The 16,171-nt window shown below is 36.0% G+C and overlaps 1 protein-coding gene across 1 annotated transcript; it reads right to left on the minus strand.

The window, feature by feature from the left end:
• Positions 1–11,096: 11,096 nt before the first annotated feature.
• On the minus strand, positions 11,097–15,363 carry LOC140837254 (uncharacterized). Its single transcript, XM_073203347.1, has 7 exons — positions 15,178–15,363; positions 13,566–13,881; positions 13,410–13,465; positions 13,206–13,284; positions 12,975–13,113; positions 12,771–12,884; positions 11,097–11,540 (listed from the first exon to the last, which is right to left on the minus strand). The coding sequence occupies exons 2-7, from the start codon at positions 13,736–13,738 to the stop codon at positions 11,349–11,351; spliced, it is 753 nt and encodes a 250-aa protein (XP_073059448.1). The 5' UTR covers positions 13,739–13,881; positions 15,178–15,363; the 3' UTR covers positions 11,097–11,348.
• Between the last annotated feature and the right edge of the window lie 808 nt (positions 15,364–16,171).

Genomic DNA, 16,171 nt, shown 5'->3' on the forward strand with positions numbered 1-16,171 from the left:
GTGTTGCGTAAGGCTAGGCTTGCTGTGATAGAGGTACGAAAGTACTATCCGAGATATCCTGGTCGAGTATACATTCTTATATGTGTTGCATGATTATGTGGTGCATTGATATATGTCATATAATGCATGCTATTATGTCACGCTGTATGATGCATGTTGCATTTCATGTTGAGCCGTATCTCCTTCGAGATAGCCTTTACTGTTGAGCTGTATCTCTTTCGAGATAAGCTATATCTTGTGGGGCCGCTCAGCCCTGTCTTGTCTTGTGGACGCATGGACACCGAGAGTACACAGTGGCCGACGGGTCGGGAGGGCTTCGGTGATCCGGGACATTTTAGGTCCACGTCTGTTCTTGCAGTGGATGCAGTGACCCAGAGGTAGGACCGCGCGGCACTATCCACTTGGCGCCTCTAGACTGAGCATTTTGAGATCCTTTGTTACTCCTGTTTCTTGACTACCCTGGTATCATATCATAGCATGTGCATTTCATATAGGCTTGTATACTCATGCTTTTGTACTGGGCGTTCTTATCGCTCACGTCCTCGGTTTTGTTTATCTTGGACACCCCATTCCCACGGGGCAGGCCTCAGGTTGGACAGCTCAGGAGGAGGAGGAGGAGGACGTTGAGTAGCTGGTTGATTTAGTTCTTCGGTATTTTTTTGATTCGATATGGTTGTACCGTATATTTCCTTTTAGTTTAGTGTCCTGGATTTTCGATTGGGTTGTATAACTATCTTTTGGTGACAGTTTTCCGCCTTTATTTCTGATTGTTTTTAATTAAGTTAATCGCATGCTTAGTTCTTGATTAGTAGGTGATTCTGGAACGGGTCACTACAGAAACCGACTCTTCCATACCCACAGAGATTTAGGAAGAAGATTATTGATGATCAATTTGCAAAAGTTTTGGAGATTTTCAAGAATATTCACATCAACATTCCATTTGCTGATGCTTTAGAGCAAATGCCAAACTATGCAAAGTTCATCAAAGATGTGATGTCAAAGAAGAGGAAGTTCAATAGTTCGAGATAGTGAAGTTGACCGAAGAGTGCAGCGCCATTCTCCAAAAGAAGTTACCACAAAAACTAAAAGATCCAGGGAGTTTTACTATTCCTTGTAATATTGGTAGTACTCATGTTAATAAAGCTTTATGTAATCTTGTAGAGAGTATTAATCTTAGGCCATTTTCTATTTATAGGGACTTGGAGCTTGGGGAGGTAAACCAACCACTATAACTTTGCAACTTGCAGATAGGTCACTCACCTATCCTCGTGGAATTGTTGAAGATGTTTTGGTAAAAGTTGACAAGATTATCTTCCCTGCTGATTTTGTAATACTTGATATGGAGGAAGATCAAGATTCTCCATTGACTTTTGGGCGACCCTTCTTAGCCACTAGAAAATCATTGATAGATGTACACAAAGAGAACTCACCTTCATAGTTCGTGGGAGAAGCTGTGATATTCAACATCTATAAGGCCATTAAAGGTAATGACGAGGTAAGTACTTGTAAAAGTATTGATGTAATTGACTCTTGTGTTGCTGAGATTGGTATAGGTCATACAGTAGCAAATCCATTAGAAAGATGCCTTTCTAGTACTGTCAGTAAAGTTGATGATTATGATTGGGATTTGAGAGAGCAACTTTTAGCTCTTGAAGAGTTGCCAAAGGTGAAGGAAGCCGCACAGGAGAAGTTGGAAGAAGAAAAGTGTTCAGAGATAATACCTTCATCCCCTGTTTTGAAGGAATTGCCAATCCATCTTTGCTATGCTTTCTTGGGTGAGAAGTCCACATATCCTGTAATTATCTCTTCCTCTCTTACTCTAGATGAAAAAAAGAAATTGTTGAGAGTGTTGAGAAAATTTAAAACTGCATTTTGGTGGTTGATTTATGATATCAAGGGGATTAGTCCCACCACATGCATGCATAGGATTTTAATGGAAGAGTCATACGCTCCTTATGTAGATCATCAGAGAAGGTTAAATCCATCCATGAAAGAGGTAGTGAAAAATGAAGTGTTGAAATTGTTGAATGCTGGAGTTATATATGCTATTTCTGACAGCAGTTGGGTTTCTCCTGTGCAAGTAATGCCTAAAAGGGTGGAATGACTGTGGTAAAGAATGAAAATGATGAACTAATATCTACTCGTACTGTGACTGGATGGCGAGTATGTATTGATTATAGGAAGTTGAACAATGCCACACGTAAAGATCATTTTCCATTAACTTTTATTGATCAAATGCTTGATAGACTTGTTGGTTATTGTCACTACTGTTTTTTAGATGGTTATTCAGGTTATAACCAGATTGCTATAGCACCAGAGGATCAAGAGAAGACAACATTCACTTGCCCCTATGGAACATTTGCTTTTAGGAGGATGCCTTTTGGGCTATGCAATGCACCTTCTACTTTTCAGAGGTGTATGAAGGCCATATTTGCAGACATGGTGGAAGACATCATGGAAGTCTTCATGGATGATTTATTGGTATTTGGCTCTTCATTTGATCACTGTTTACATAACATTTCCCTCATTTTGCAGAGATGTCAAGAAAAGAACTTGGTTCTAAATTGGGAGAAGTGTCATTTTATGGTCCAAGAGGGTATTGTTCTTGGACATAAAGTGTCTTCAAAGGGATCATAGGTAGACACAGCCAAAGTAGTGGCAATTGAAAAGCTTCCACCACCAAAGAACATCAAAGGGATAAGGAGTTTCTTAGGACATGCCGGGTTTTATCGTAGATTTATCAAAGATTTTTCTAAGATTACTAAACCTTTGTGTAATTTGCTTGAAATAGAATCCACTTTTATTTTTGATGATGATTGTCTGCAGGCATTTGAGAGGATCAAGAAGGCATTGGTGACAGCACCAATCATGATAGTACCAGATTGGAAGGAGCCCTTCGAGTTGACGTGCGATGCTAGTGATTATGCAGTAGGTGTGGTGTTGGGCCAAGGGCGTGATAATTTTTTTAGATCAATCTACTATGCAATTCGAACCATGGATACTGCACAACAAAATTACACAAATACTGAAAAGGATATGCTTGCAGTAGTATTTGCATTTGACAAGTTTAGACCCTACTTGGTCGGCACAAAGGTAATTGTTTTCACTAACCATGTAGCTATTCGATACCTATTTGCCAAGAAGGATGCAAAATCACGCTTGACAAGGTGGATTTTATTGCTCCAAGAATTTGATTTTGAAGTGAAGGATAGGAAGGGGTGTGAAAATCAAGTGGCTGACCACTTGTCACGGCTTGAACTTGAAGATAAAATAGATGAAGGAACCATAAAAGAAGCATTCCCAGATGAACAGATGTCTGAGGTAAATGCTATACTCCATTGGTTTGCTGATATAGCTAATTTTTTGTCTTGTGGTACTCTCCCTCCAGATTTGAGTTATCATCAAAAGAAGAAATTCTTTCACGATGCAAAGTTTTACCTATGGGATGATCCATACGTCTTCAAGAGATGTGCTGATCAGATGATTAGAAGATGCGTAGCGGAGGAAGAAGCGAAAGTAATTCTTGAACAATGCCACTATTCACCATATGGCGGCCACTTTGGAGCATCGAGAACAGCAGCAAACGTATTACAGTCTGGTTTTTATTGGCCCACTTTGTTCAAAGATAGTTATACCTTAGCCAAGTCATGTGACAAATGCCAAAGGGTTGGCAATAATTCTAGACGCCATGAGTTCCCATTGACCAATATTTTGGAAGTTGAACTTTTTGATGTCTGGGGTATTGACTTCATGGGACCATTCCCATCTTCTTTTGGTCAATCGTATATTTTGCTTGCTTTGGATTATGTGTCAAAATGGGTGGAAGCAATTGCCACCAATACTAATGATGCTCGAGTGGTTGCTAAGTTTGTTCATAGGAACATCTTCACAAGATTTGGGACACCAAGAGCCATAATAAGTGATGAAGGTAGACATTTTTGTAATAAAATCTTTAACTCACTTTTGGCTAAATATGATGTGAAGCATAAGGTGACCCTGGCATACCACCCACAAGCAAATGGACAAGCCGAAGTATCCAATCGGGAGATTAAGCAGATATTGGAAAAAACGGTAAAGAAAAACCGGAAGGATTGGGCACTGAAGTTGGATGATGTCTTATGGGCGTACAGAACGGCATACGAGACACCTATTGGGATGTCACCCTATAGGTTGGTCTTTGGTAACGCCTGTCACTTACCACTGGAATTGGAACACAGAGCCTTTTGGGCCGTGAAAAAGCTCAACTTTCACATGGAAGCATCTGGTGAGCAGCGGCTATTGCAATTGAATGAGATGGAGGAGTTCAGAAATGAGACTTATGAGAACGCAAAAATATACAAGGAGAAGACTAAGAAGTGACACAAAAACCATATCATGCACAGAAATTTCGAGCCCGGACAACAAGTACTGTTGTTCAATTCAAGCCTCAAACTGTTTCCTGGTAAGCTAAAATCAAGATGGTCGGGGCCATTTAAAATAGAATCATTCCAAACATATGGAGCCATTGAGCTAAAGTGCAATGGTGGAAGAATGTTTAAAGTAAATAGACAATGGATCAAGCAATATTATGAGACTGTAGTAAGGCATCTTGACAACATTCCTTTGGGCGAATCGAATTGATGTAGACTGATGTTAGTCGGGCTGAAGACGTTAAACAAAGCGCTTTTTGGGAGGCAACCCAAATTTTTTGTTTCTTTATTGCATTTCGTTTTCGATTTTGCTTTTACTCTTGTATTATTATTTTAGGTTGTGTATTTTTGATATAATGTGTTCTTAGATCTTCCCAAATCTTATGAATCCCAGTTGTGTTTTTCAGGACTAAAAATTGGAGTAGAAAACAATTTCAGAGAGTGCACCCGCGCTGAAAATGTATCAGCACCTGCAGTAGCTTAAGACAGAAAATTAAAAATTTCCAGTAGCCATACCGCAGCCGCGGTAATTTACAGAGCGCACCTACGTTGGGTTGACAGAGAGATTACCGTACTCGCGGTATTATTTGGACCGCACCCACGGTTGCTGTTGAATCAAAAAACTGAAAATTTCCAGTAAGCAAAGCGCACCTGTGGTCATTTTGTTAGTGCACCCGCGATATATTTCCAGAACCATTACCGCAGCCGCGGTAAGCTTAGCATCGCACCCGCGGTCGTTGAAGGTCGAAAATTCAAAAATTTCAGTAGCAACACCGCACCCGCGGTATGTTATTCCCCGTACCCGCGGTCGCTGAAGATTGAAGAATAAAAAATTCCAGTAGCAACACCGCACCCGCGGTAAGCTTAGCATCACACCCGCGGTCGTTGAAGGTCGAAAATTTAAAAATTCTATTAGCTTCACCGCACCCGCGGTATGTTCTAGACCGCACCCGCGGTCGATGGTTTTAAAGTCTGAAACTGGCACACATGGGACATAACGAAGAACAATTCTCCTCCACCTCTCCTTCACTTCGAAATACTCACTCAAGAACACATTCCACACTCGATTTTTTTTCTCCCAAATACACATTTCCCACTCCACACATTCATACCTTCAATCATTTCATCCAATATCCATCTTCATCCACAAAATCAACACCAAACCTAGGGTTTGAAAGGGGGCTCGAAAATTTCACCAAGAATTTATTGGGACTTCGATTTTGTTCTTCAAATAAACATTTCAATACTCAAGGTGAGCAAATCCATACTACATTTGCTTTGAAATTCGAAATTATTGGTGCTATTGGCTATGAAAGAACAAAATTAAATTTTAGTGGAGTGCATTCTTGACGTTGTTGAATGGAGTTGATTGGATTAGTGTGTATATTGTTGAGTTGTAGTTATTGTGATTAATAAGTTTGGGGGATTGAAAAATCATCAAGTTTAGTGAATTGGATTGAAGGGGAAGTTGGTGATTTGAAGGTGTTTGACAAAATGTCTCCAACAAAGAAACAATCAAAGGGTGCGTCTTCATCTGCAAATTATGATGCACACAAGTTCTGGGACGAAAAGGCGGAGGAAAATTATGTTAAAATTTTGAACAAGAGCATTGTGAAAGAGATGGGATTTGACCTGTGCTTCCCACGAACCGAGATAGGATTCATGCTTACCGCTAGGCATTGGGAGGAGTTTGGCAAGCCACCACAGGATGCGGTTATTTCGTTGGTAAGAGAATTTTATGCTAACCTTAAGGTTAAGCATGATCACTTGAAAGTTTTGGTGCGAAGAAAGATGGTAGCTTTTGATGCTCATACCATCAACACAATGTATGGTATCCCTCCAGTCATGCATGATGAATATGAAGAATATCGGACTGAGTAAGTTGATTATAAAAATATTCTTCAGACTATTTGCATCGGGGGAGCGGAATGGCGAATGAAAGACGATGTGCATTTAAGCCTGGCCAAATCTGATCTAACAAATGTTGCCAAAGATTGTTATTCCTTCATTTCGGCTAGGATTAAGCCTACTGACCATACTACTACCGTCATCAAGGAGAGGACAATCCTGACTTTTTGCATCTTAACGGGAAAGATGATTGATTTAGGTCAATTGCTTCAAAACTCAATGTTAGATTATGCAAAAAGTAACTCTCCTAGTGGACTCCTCCACCCTTCTCTAATCACAGACCTATGCCATTATGTGGGAGTGACTTGGGCAGCAAATGAAAAACTGTTGAAAACAAAAAATGCCATTGTGGTAATTCAACCACATAGGTCACTGACATCTGATCAACAAGATACACGTCAAGCTCAGAGAGAATTCAATAGAAGAGCTGCTGAAAGACGTGCCCATGCTCAGGCCCAACAACAACAAACACAACCGCAGCAAAGAAATATGCGAGATCGATTAACTCATTTGGAAGCAGAGATGCGCCAACAACGACAAGACATGGACGAGTGTCGGTTTAGGACCGATACATTCATGGGTTATATGATAGATTTCACGTCAATCTTGGCTCAACAATTTCCATCAGCTTCCACATCTGGTAATCCATTTCCACAACCTCCGCAATGGCCGCCCGCATATAATCCGCCGGAGTACCACCCACCACAAGAAGGAGAAGATGATGAGGATGGAAACGACCACTGATGGTCATTGCCTGAGGTATGTGTATTCCACTAACTTTCATGATCAATTACATCAAGGGCGATGCACATATTCAAGTTTGGGGGAGATGTTATTATTTTATTTTGTGTGCTCATTTATTTATTTAGTTTCATTTGAGTGTTTTATTTACTTTTGAGTTATTTTCTTGTATGTTTGTAGTGTCATAGTCATGAAAATTTTTGAAATGGCCAATGATGAACAAGATTTGTGTATTGAGAAGAAAAGTCATGCATTTCATTCATGTTCATCCATCAATTTGAAAAATTTAGAGAACAATCATGAGATTTGGTAAGTTTGAAACTTATAATTTCTAAACAACTCTGTGATTTTCATTTGACATTGAAATAAATTTTTGCAAACACATAAATGATTGAGGCAATCTTTGATTTTATTTGGGCCTATTTATATTGTTCATAAATATTCATTTGAAGCCTTATTGAGCCTATATGAGAAAAGAATTTTGTTCTTGAAATTTCTCGGAAGCCAAGCACTTTTCTTTTGAATATATATGTATTTGGTTGATGCATTGAGACACTATTTTTCACGATGATTAGATTCTACTCTGTGTTAGTGAATTGAGATTTTGTCTAGAACTATCCAAACAACACTCGAGGCGAAATATGGACAATTTATGATTTAGGAATGATTTAGGTGATTTTTTTTATCGATTGAGCCTTTCAAGCTACCAAATAAAAATAATTTATCATTTTTCACCTATTTGTAGCTTATATGAATTCGAATAGCACACGTAAATATGTGTAAAAGACCCCCATTCGATATCCTTTCAAATATCCCACATTTACCACCCCGTTGAATATCTTAAACATTAATTTCCTACCTTTTCAAGGGAGTAAGAATTCAAAGGATCAAAGAAATTGAAATTCTCCTACAAAAGAAAAGAAAAATGAATGATGTTCCATTGAAGAAGTTGGAGAAAAATGGGAGAAAAATAGAAGAAACGAATAAAAATGGAGATAATAGAAAAAGTGGAGTTTGCAAAAGAGATAAAATTCAACTTACTCCCTTATTTGAGTTCCTAATCTTTATTTGTAGCCATGAGCCAAGGCCTAACATTACAAGCATTGCAAATCTTATTGACCAAGTCATAATTGTTCAAAATACTAGTGGAGAGAGATTGGGAGGATCAAGCCTATGGAAAATCGATAAACACTTACATTGAGTACGAATCTTGATCAACTTTAGACACACTTCATTGCATCAAATATTTATTGGGTACTCCTTTCTTTAATGAATATTGCCTTGAACCGAATTTTTACCGAAAAAGACCTCTTGATTGTGTTTGTAAAAAATTGAAATCAATTGAGAATGTTTTGAAACATGATTTGAAGAGATTAGAAGTTAAGAAAATTAACCGATTGCATGATTATATCTGGATCAAAAATTGGTTGGATTGATTTGACTTGTGAATGCATGAAGAGTTAGTTAAATTATCTTGATGCCAAGTTCTTTAAAATATTCATGACTTGTTTGTTCGTGTTGTTTTGTTTTGCTCGAGACTAGCAAAATCTTAAGTTTGGGGGAGTTTGATAAGTGCAATTTATTGTACTTTTATTACTTGTTTTTAACTTGGAATTTTGTGATTCTTGAGCAGGTTTTATGTGATTTGTTGTTGTTTTTGTTGTTGTAGTTTGGAAGCTTAGAATGAGAGTTTGGAGTAGTAAAGTGTTGAATTGGAAAGTGCAAAAGATCAAAATTACAGAAGCTGCAGTGCACCCGCGCTTATACATACACCGCACCTGCAGGAAAGCACTGCACCTGCGTTAAAACATGCACCGCACCTGCTCGCGCTCACCAGAACCAACACCGCACCCGCGGTGTCCTATTGACCGCACCCGCGCTCCTTGCAAGACACAATCCGGAAAATCTGTATTTTGGTGTGCTGCGCATGGAAGTCCAAGATTTTGGTGTGCTGCGGATTGAGGCTTGTCTGGGACTATAAATTACATCATTTACTTACCATCTAGGGTATTGGGGAGCCAAGGGAAGAGTGGAGGCTGCTGCTAGAAGATTGAAGACTCAAGTTCATCAAGTTCTTTTGGGAAATCTGCTGCACAACTCCGGGGACGGAATCAGCACTTCAAACTCTTGTTCTAAGTTCTTCTTTCTTTTATTTTTCATTTGATATGTCTTGTCTTAGAACTATTTTTTGTTGTTTTACTTGTGTTATTATGAACCAATTTTTATTTCTAGAGGAAAGATGGAACAAAACTAGAAACTATGGGTTAGAACCTATGAGCTAATCTATTTAAGTTCTTCATATTGTTCATTTGTATTGTTCTAATCTTAATGCTTTCAATTTATTGGCCATAATTTGAATGATTTGTATGTTTAAAATTTATCACTCGGAAGAGGAAATTATAAACAAGAAAGGGGAAAAATACATCAATGGTATTTATAGAGTTCGGGAGTTCCTATAATGCTATCGAAGCCCATAGAGAATCTAGTGCTTGATGTGTTATTTAATTTTAGACTGTTGATGGGAACGTTGTAATGTATTTTTCGATAACTAATATCTACTTAACACTCGGGAGAGGGAGTAGATAATTATAGGATTCTTGGCTAATGAATAAGAAGGATTTTTATAACATAGTTACAAGAAATTACACATGGTGGACAGTTGCATGAAATCGGACATCTAGATCTTTTATTCCATTGTTATTCGTTAAAATTTGGTGTTACATTTAAATCCCTTTTCAATTTAATTATTCTTGCAACTAAATATTTTAATTGAATTTTCTAAATAAATTCGAGACTATTTTAATCACAAGCACTAATATAAATTTATAAACATACTCCTCGTGTGATCGACACTTGTACCTAAAAATACATTTTACTATAACTTGACGTCGTGCGCTTGCGAGCTATCAAGAAAACACGCAACAATAACACAAGTTTTATACACAGCTTTTGGATTGAAAATTTGGCACCAAAGTTTTCAACCCCTTCCCCCACAAAAGAAAAACCGGCCAACCCCTTTTTCAAAAATAAAATCCAGGGCCACATCACCGCAGAATATCTGAAATTCAGGCGATCCAGTCTCGACGCAAAATTGTTTAAGATATCTAGTGTGATCTAAACAATCCAATCTTCGATAGTGGACTTGATCAGACGATCAAAGGAGATATCATTTGTGGAGAATTACAAGAAGTGTTGTATCCGCTTAAAAGTCAGAATAATCGAAGCAGCGTTAAATACGCAAATAGATTTAAATAAAATATGAATATTTTAAACATCGAAACTAAAATTTTTAAACTTTTTTTGTGTTTTGGGTGCGAGAAAACTGTACATCAATATTTGTTTCATTTGAAACAAATTCAACTTGTTGGGTTTATTTGGGGAAATGAATGATGCCCTAATTCTTTTGGAGAAAATATTCAGATTTTTTACAGTTAATCTGAAAGTTTGTAATATTTGGTTTTGTTAAGTAAAATATTAAATTATTGTAATATTTATATTCAAGCTAAAATACTTGAACTTTATTAAGCATTGAGCCTGCTTAATGCTGTCAACCATGTGTTGGCCACTCCTTTTACTCTCTTGTAGCCAAATTATTATGTTTGGTACATGTTTCATGCTTAATCTCGTTTCATTTCACTTCTTCGAAAACCGAGTATAAGAAATCATTAGCCTGCCTTATGAGCAATTGTTTCGGTATTAGAACATTTAGAGTGATCTTGTGCACGTAAGAAAATTAAGAAGAATGTAAAAAAATAAGGTATATTAAAAGAAAAATGATATATATACAACTGAAATTTATATAATTCTTACAACACAAAAAATTCTACACAAAAATTTCATTTATCAAAATCTCATGATTTGATGATATAATAACGAAATTTTGTAAAATAATGATTATAAATATCGTTGAACAATATAGTTTTTGTACCTTTAACATTATTCATGTTAAAATATTTCAGTAATATGTTATAACTTCATTATTTTTAAATAAATGCACTTTAAAAAGGAAAGTTAAACACATAACTAAACTAATAATTCTAAGATTAGGCAACACAGATTGCCATTGGTAAATAATACAACTCGAAAAAATACATCATACACTTCTAAAACATGAATAGAATAATGACTATAATTCATGTCAATATATTACAATAATAACATTAAACATATCAGTTTGTGGGTATAATGGTTGAAATCCGAGATGTTTGACACGAAATCTCCCCGGCACTGGCGTGAACAATGCATGTATTTTCGGCAAATTACTGAGAATATATGAGAATCGCTAACTATTTACTCCAAGAGCTTGTTGCAGGTGCCAACTCCAACAGCAGCTGCAAGATGCCAACCAGCATGCAGAAATGGAGTTTCAGGGAAAGTATCATCTGCAATGAAAAGGGCAGCACCTAACAAAGAAGACATCTTATGCACATTATGGGCCATCCGCAGATCTGGATCTTGAAATGCTCTCTTTGCAAATGCAACCTGAATAAGTAATTAGAATCAGAAATATTACAAGCATGTGATGATTTCCCAAAAATAATGTGTTCATCCCCATACGAAAAAACAAAAAGATTCAATACTCAACTGAACAGCTTATACTTATATATCTATAGGTGAGTGCCAAAACCATAATTCGTTCATAGAAATAGTGTGTTTTTAACCGATAATAGGCAAGTATAGAAAAACAAAGCTCCATAATGTCAACAGTCGCCCATATGAAGTTCAAAAGCCCGATAAGTCTAAGTCATGGAATTTATGGTCTGCAACAGGATAATCTCCCAGATAGTTTACCTGTGATGTTCAGAATATTTTGAAATTCTTATGCAATCTCCAATGGAATCAGTAATATTAATATTTTATTAATATAAAAAAAGAATCAATCAGGCAAGTCTAACTCCATGAGCCAGAAAAGGGGCATTATTATGCGAGCTTCGGTAGCACCTAAAATCTCGCCACTAATTTTATACAGATGGAAGGCTGCGGCCTATAGCTTGGATTCAAAGAAATAAAACCTTCCTACATCCGTAAAGTTGTCAAACAGGTAGAGAATATGTAAAGACGCACTTTTTTTTCTCAAGAGTAAACGAGGCATCCTTCAATGCAAAACAATGTGAAAACAGAGTTACATCCTTCACAATAACTGTTCAGTCCTGGTCAATATTAATTATTTATCTCACAGTTCCAGTGAATATGGTGAAAGCATATGATCCATAATCTCCAAAAATAAAATATACTTTGTAGATGCATGGACCAAAGTTAGGATTACAAGGTGAGGCTAAAATAAAATCTTCTTAAAAAGCAGAAAGCTACTAAATTGACCAAGGACACCTAAGAATCTACTTTGAGGAACCAAATATTGTTTGAAACTAATCAAGAGTAGATAAATCATAGAGAGCTCCTCTGGCACGAAAAGCTGCTAAAGAACTATTAGGCAGTAAAAAAGATTTTTTAGGCCCAGTAGAAATTCCATTTTTTTGGGAAAAGGAAACAGTATATTCTAGACATCGAAGAGTTTTTCTGAAGGTCAAAAGGCCGTGACCAAGATATTGCAGGTCTCAAGGAATAAGAGGATAACATGATGCTGTAAATTAAGGAACAAAAAAGGCATCAAGCTTAGAAGAGGCGTCAAGCTAAGAAGAAGCCACAAGCACATTCATCAATGTTGATACATCAGAACTATATAGAATAAATCCTTGAAGATTCATATTTTACCTCCATCAGTCCTGTGTGAACTGCTGAAACCATCAAAGGCTGCACCGGTAAACATAAGGCTGATGCAGCCATCAGCAACTTAGGGTTTTCATTACGAAGTGCTCTTGACAGGCACTGCAAAAGGAATCAAGTAGCTTTAGCAAAATGATAAGAAAATAATAAAAATCCAGTTAATGAAGATGATATTCAATAATCTATACTCACCACTGTTGCTGTGGCTATCATCGTGTAGTCCGCCCATCTCAGATACTTCTTCAATTTCCCCCTTGAAGCATGATACAAACTGGAGGCAACACCCACTCCGATCAAAGAATTGGCATAGAGTTTACAACTAAGGTTTTTCCTGCATAAGCATGAAAGCAAGCCATCAGATGGAAAATAAATGATAACATTATCACTTGTTAGTGCAAGTCGAAGGGTAACTATAGTAATCACCTTGGTGCATTGATCCCGAGGAAAATAAAAGGAAGTGAAGTTAGCACGTTAACAACTCTTTCAGCAAGGCTCCTGTCACCTGAGAAGAAGTACTTAACACTTTGTTATGACACAAATTGAAGGGATAATTGATATAGAGGAGGAAAAACAGAGTGAAAGGAAAAAATTAATTTATTTAAAGGAAAAAAATTCAGTTTGGAATACCATTAAGACAGCAATTGATGGGCCTCAGACAAGCAGGTCTTTGCTGCCAAACTTTCCTGATCAAAACAATATTTAGAGGCGGTGACATAATCCATGAAACCAACTGGTAAAACATGGGGGAAATTAAATTTTAAATGAAATGGAATCTACGCTCACTGCACATTTAGTCGTGGATCACCACGAAAGTTAAATGCTCCATAACATGACAGATTAAAATCCCCCTGTTTTATCTCTTGGAACGAAAATGGTGAGTGAGGCATCAAATGAACTCCATGCACTCCATTTAAGGCCCTGCTAGTGCTAGGTTTCAATGCAGTCTCAGGAGTCATATGAAATTTGGCAATCAGTCAAATGATATTGACTGATTGCCAAAATAATGAGCCTCAATATGAAGCAGCGAGGAAGCACCAGAATTTGACTGATTGTCAAAAATATTGAGCCTCGATATAAAGAGTGAGGAAGCACCGATTCTCTGCAATTCAGTAATGAACAGGATGAAAGAAGTCTATTACATTTAATTGATTTCATGAATTTAGATATCTGGCTAAAACATTACTTAAGAAATCCATGATAAAATTGAATTATCAGTAAAAACTTCCAAATCTACATCATATATTTAATTCTAAAAATATGGATGCACATGCAGACCATTCCTCACAGGTATTGTCAACTTCAAGAAACTCGTGAATTTTCAAACTCTTATCTGTCCCATTTTGTTTCAATTTTCAGAGACAATTTACCTCGGTTTCTGCTTTGAAATAAAATCATCTTTGCCAAAATCCATAGTAATAAAAATCAAGTAAAAATTTTCATCTCATTTTGTTCGCTTTTTTCTTCCCAGCACACACACACACACATATAAAACATTTTCTAAACTCTTCAGATATGAATAATAATTCTAAACAATATGAAGAAGATTGGGTTCATTCGATGCTACCCTTGGGGTAAATACCCCAAGGGTTGATTCAATGGCCTCATGAATGAGCCATATACCTGTGGAAAAATGTATATGGCTCATTCATGGCCATTGGACGAAACTTAGGGTACTACCCCAAGGGTAGCATCGAACAAACCGAAGGATTCTTCGTCCCTTGTCGACCTTTCACATACCTAAGAAAGCATTATCATGTAAACATCTCAAAATTTCACTCCACTATCTTCAAAATATCCATATAAATTTTAAATCAAGGTACTAAAATGCAAGGCAATATCGAAACGACGCAGATAATTACTCATCACTCTCACTACCATTATCACACATACTCTCCTAGTCTGCCTCCATTAATTTGACTTGTTTAATCATTAATCCAAGCTACATTTTTCCGCCATACCCCGTTTGAAATTTAAAGAAACTTGAAAATTTCCAATCAACGGTTTAGTAGCTGATTATTAGTTTCCTATTCAGATAAATCGCAAATTCAAATCTCCACTTCCTCCTTTGTATGTATTTGAGTGGAATATAAACAATTCTTCAGTAAAAGGACATATTCAATTACATCAAAAATCAAATGAACTAACATCCATAATGCAGTAGCACATCAGACCAAGTTTTTTAACTTTCAACAATCTAGGCTCAAAATTTACAACTATACTTGATTAAATAATAATATATGTGCAAAAATCCAGAACAACTGGAGCTAATAAGATTAAAGAATGTATCAACCAACACCAACGATTATAGAATTGCTACAGTACTGCTGTTTCATCGAGACCCAATCATCACCATGCAAAAAAGCTTCGCCCAAGCTCCAAAGAAAAAGGAAATTACCTTATTAAAGAGAAGTATGTGGCCAAATGAGGTGGAAGAGAAGGTATTTATAGAAATTTGATTTGCGACAAGAAAGCCAAAATTAGGGCATGGATTAATCCAATTGCATTTGAAGAGATGCGAATGATGAATAAAGAATCTTCCTGAAGAAGAGCGCGGGGAATCGCATATTCGCTTTTTGTTTCCGAATCTTAGTTTTAGATTTCGTCCTTTTTTATAATACCACTCATACGTTTCGTTACATTTGGCAAGCTTTACATGTGTTGTATAATTAATTTTATAATTTTATAAATAATTTAATTTATATTTAAATAAGAGTAATTGCATAATTATAAAATTAGTGAAGACTAAACTAAAATTTCAAATGATATTTATACTTCACTATTTTTTTTGAAATTATATTAAACTTGCATAGTTGGATTTTTTAAAAAAACTTTATATTTTTTATAATAATTTTTAGTTGAGGGTGCCATGGTTATCCAAATTTGAATAAGTTGAGATAATTTTGTTTGTTATCTTATAGTAAATAAATAAAATAACATATCTTTGCTATTAAATTTAAAAAAATATAGTAATATAAAACTAAATAAATATATGATGATATCAAAACTGGTTAATATAAAATGTTAATGTTTAATATTACAATTAGGGATGTAATCGAGTCGAGCCGAGCCGAACTCTTGAATATTTGAGTTTGGTTCGTTTATAATCGAGCCGTGCTCGAACTTTATTTAACGAATATATGTATGGCTCACGAGCTTATTCAAGTCTTTATCGAACCTAAACGAGTTTAATAAATATGAATTATACATTTAAATTTTCATTAAATTAATTAAAAAATAAATTATATATTTAAAGAAAAATATATTATTCTTATTAAAATTTATAAATTTATTATAATAAATAAATTTAATAGATTTTTCTATATATTTCATAACTAATATGCAAATCAATAAATCAAATATCAAAACTATTATTTTTTCATCTAAAATAT

This window comes from Primulina eburnea, chromosome 7, assembly GCF_022965805.1.
Source record: "Primulina eburnea isolate SZY01 chromosome 7, ASM2296580v1, whole genome shotgun sequence".
Taxonomy (NCBI): domain Eukaryota; kingdom Viridiplantae; phylum Streptophyta; class Magnoliopsida; order Lamiales; family Gesneriaceae; genus Primulina; species Primulina eburnea.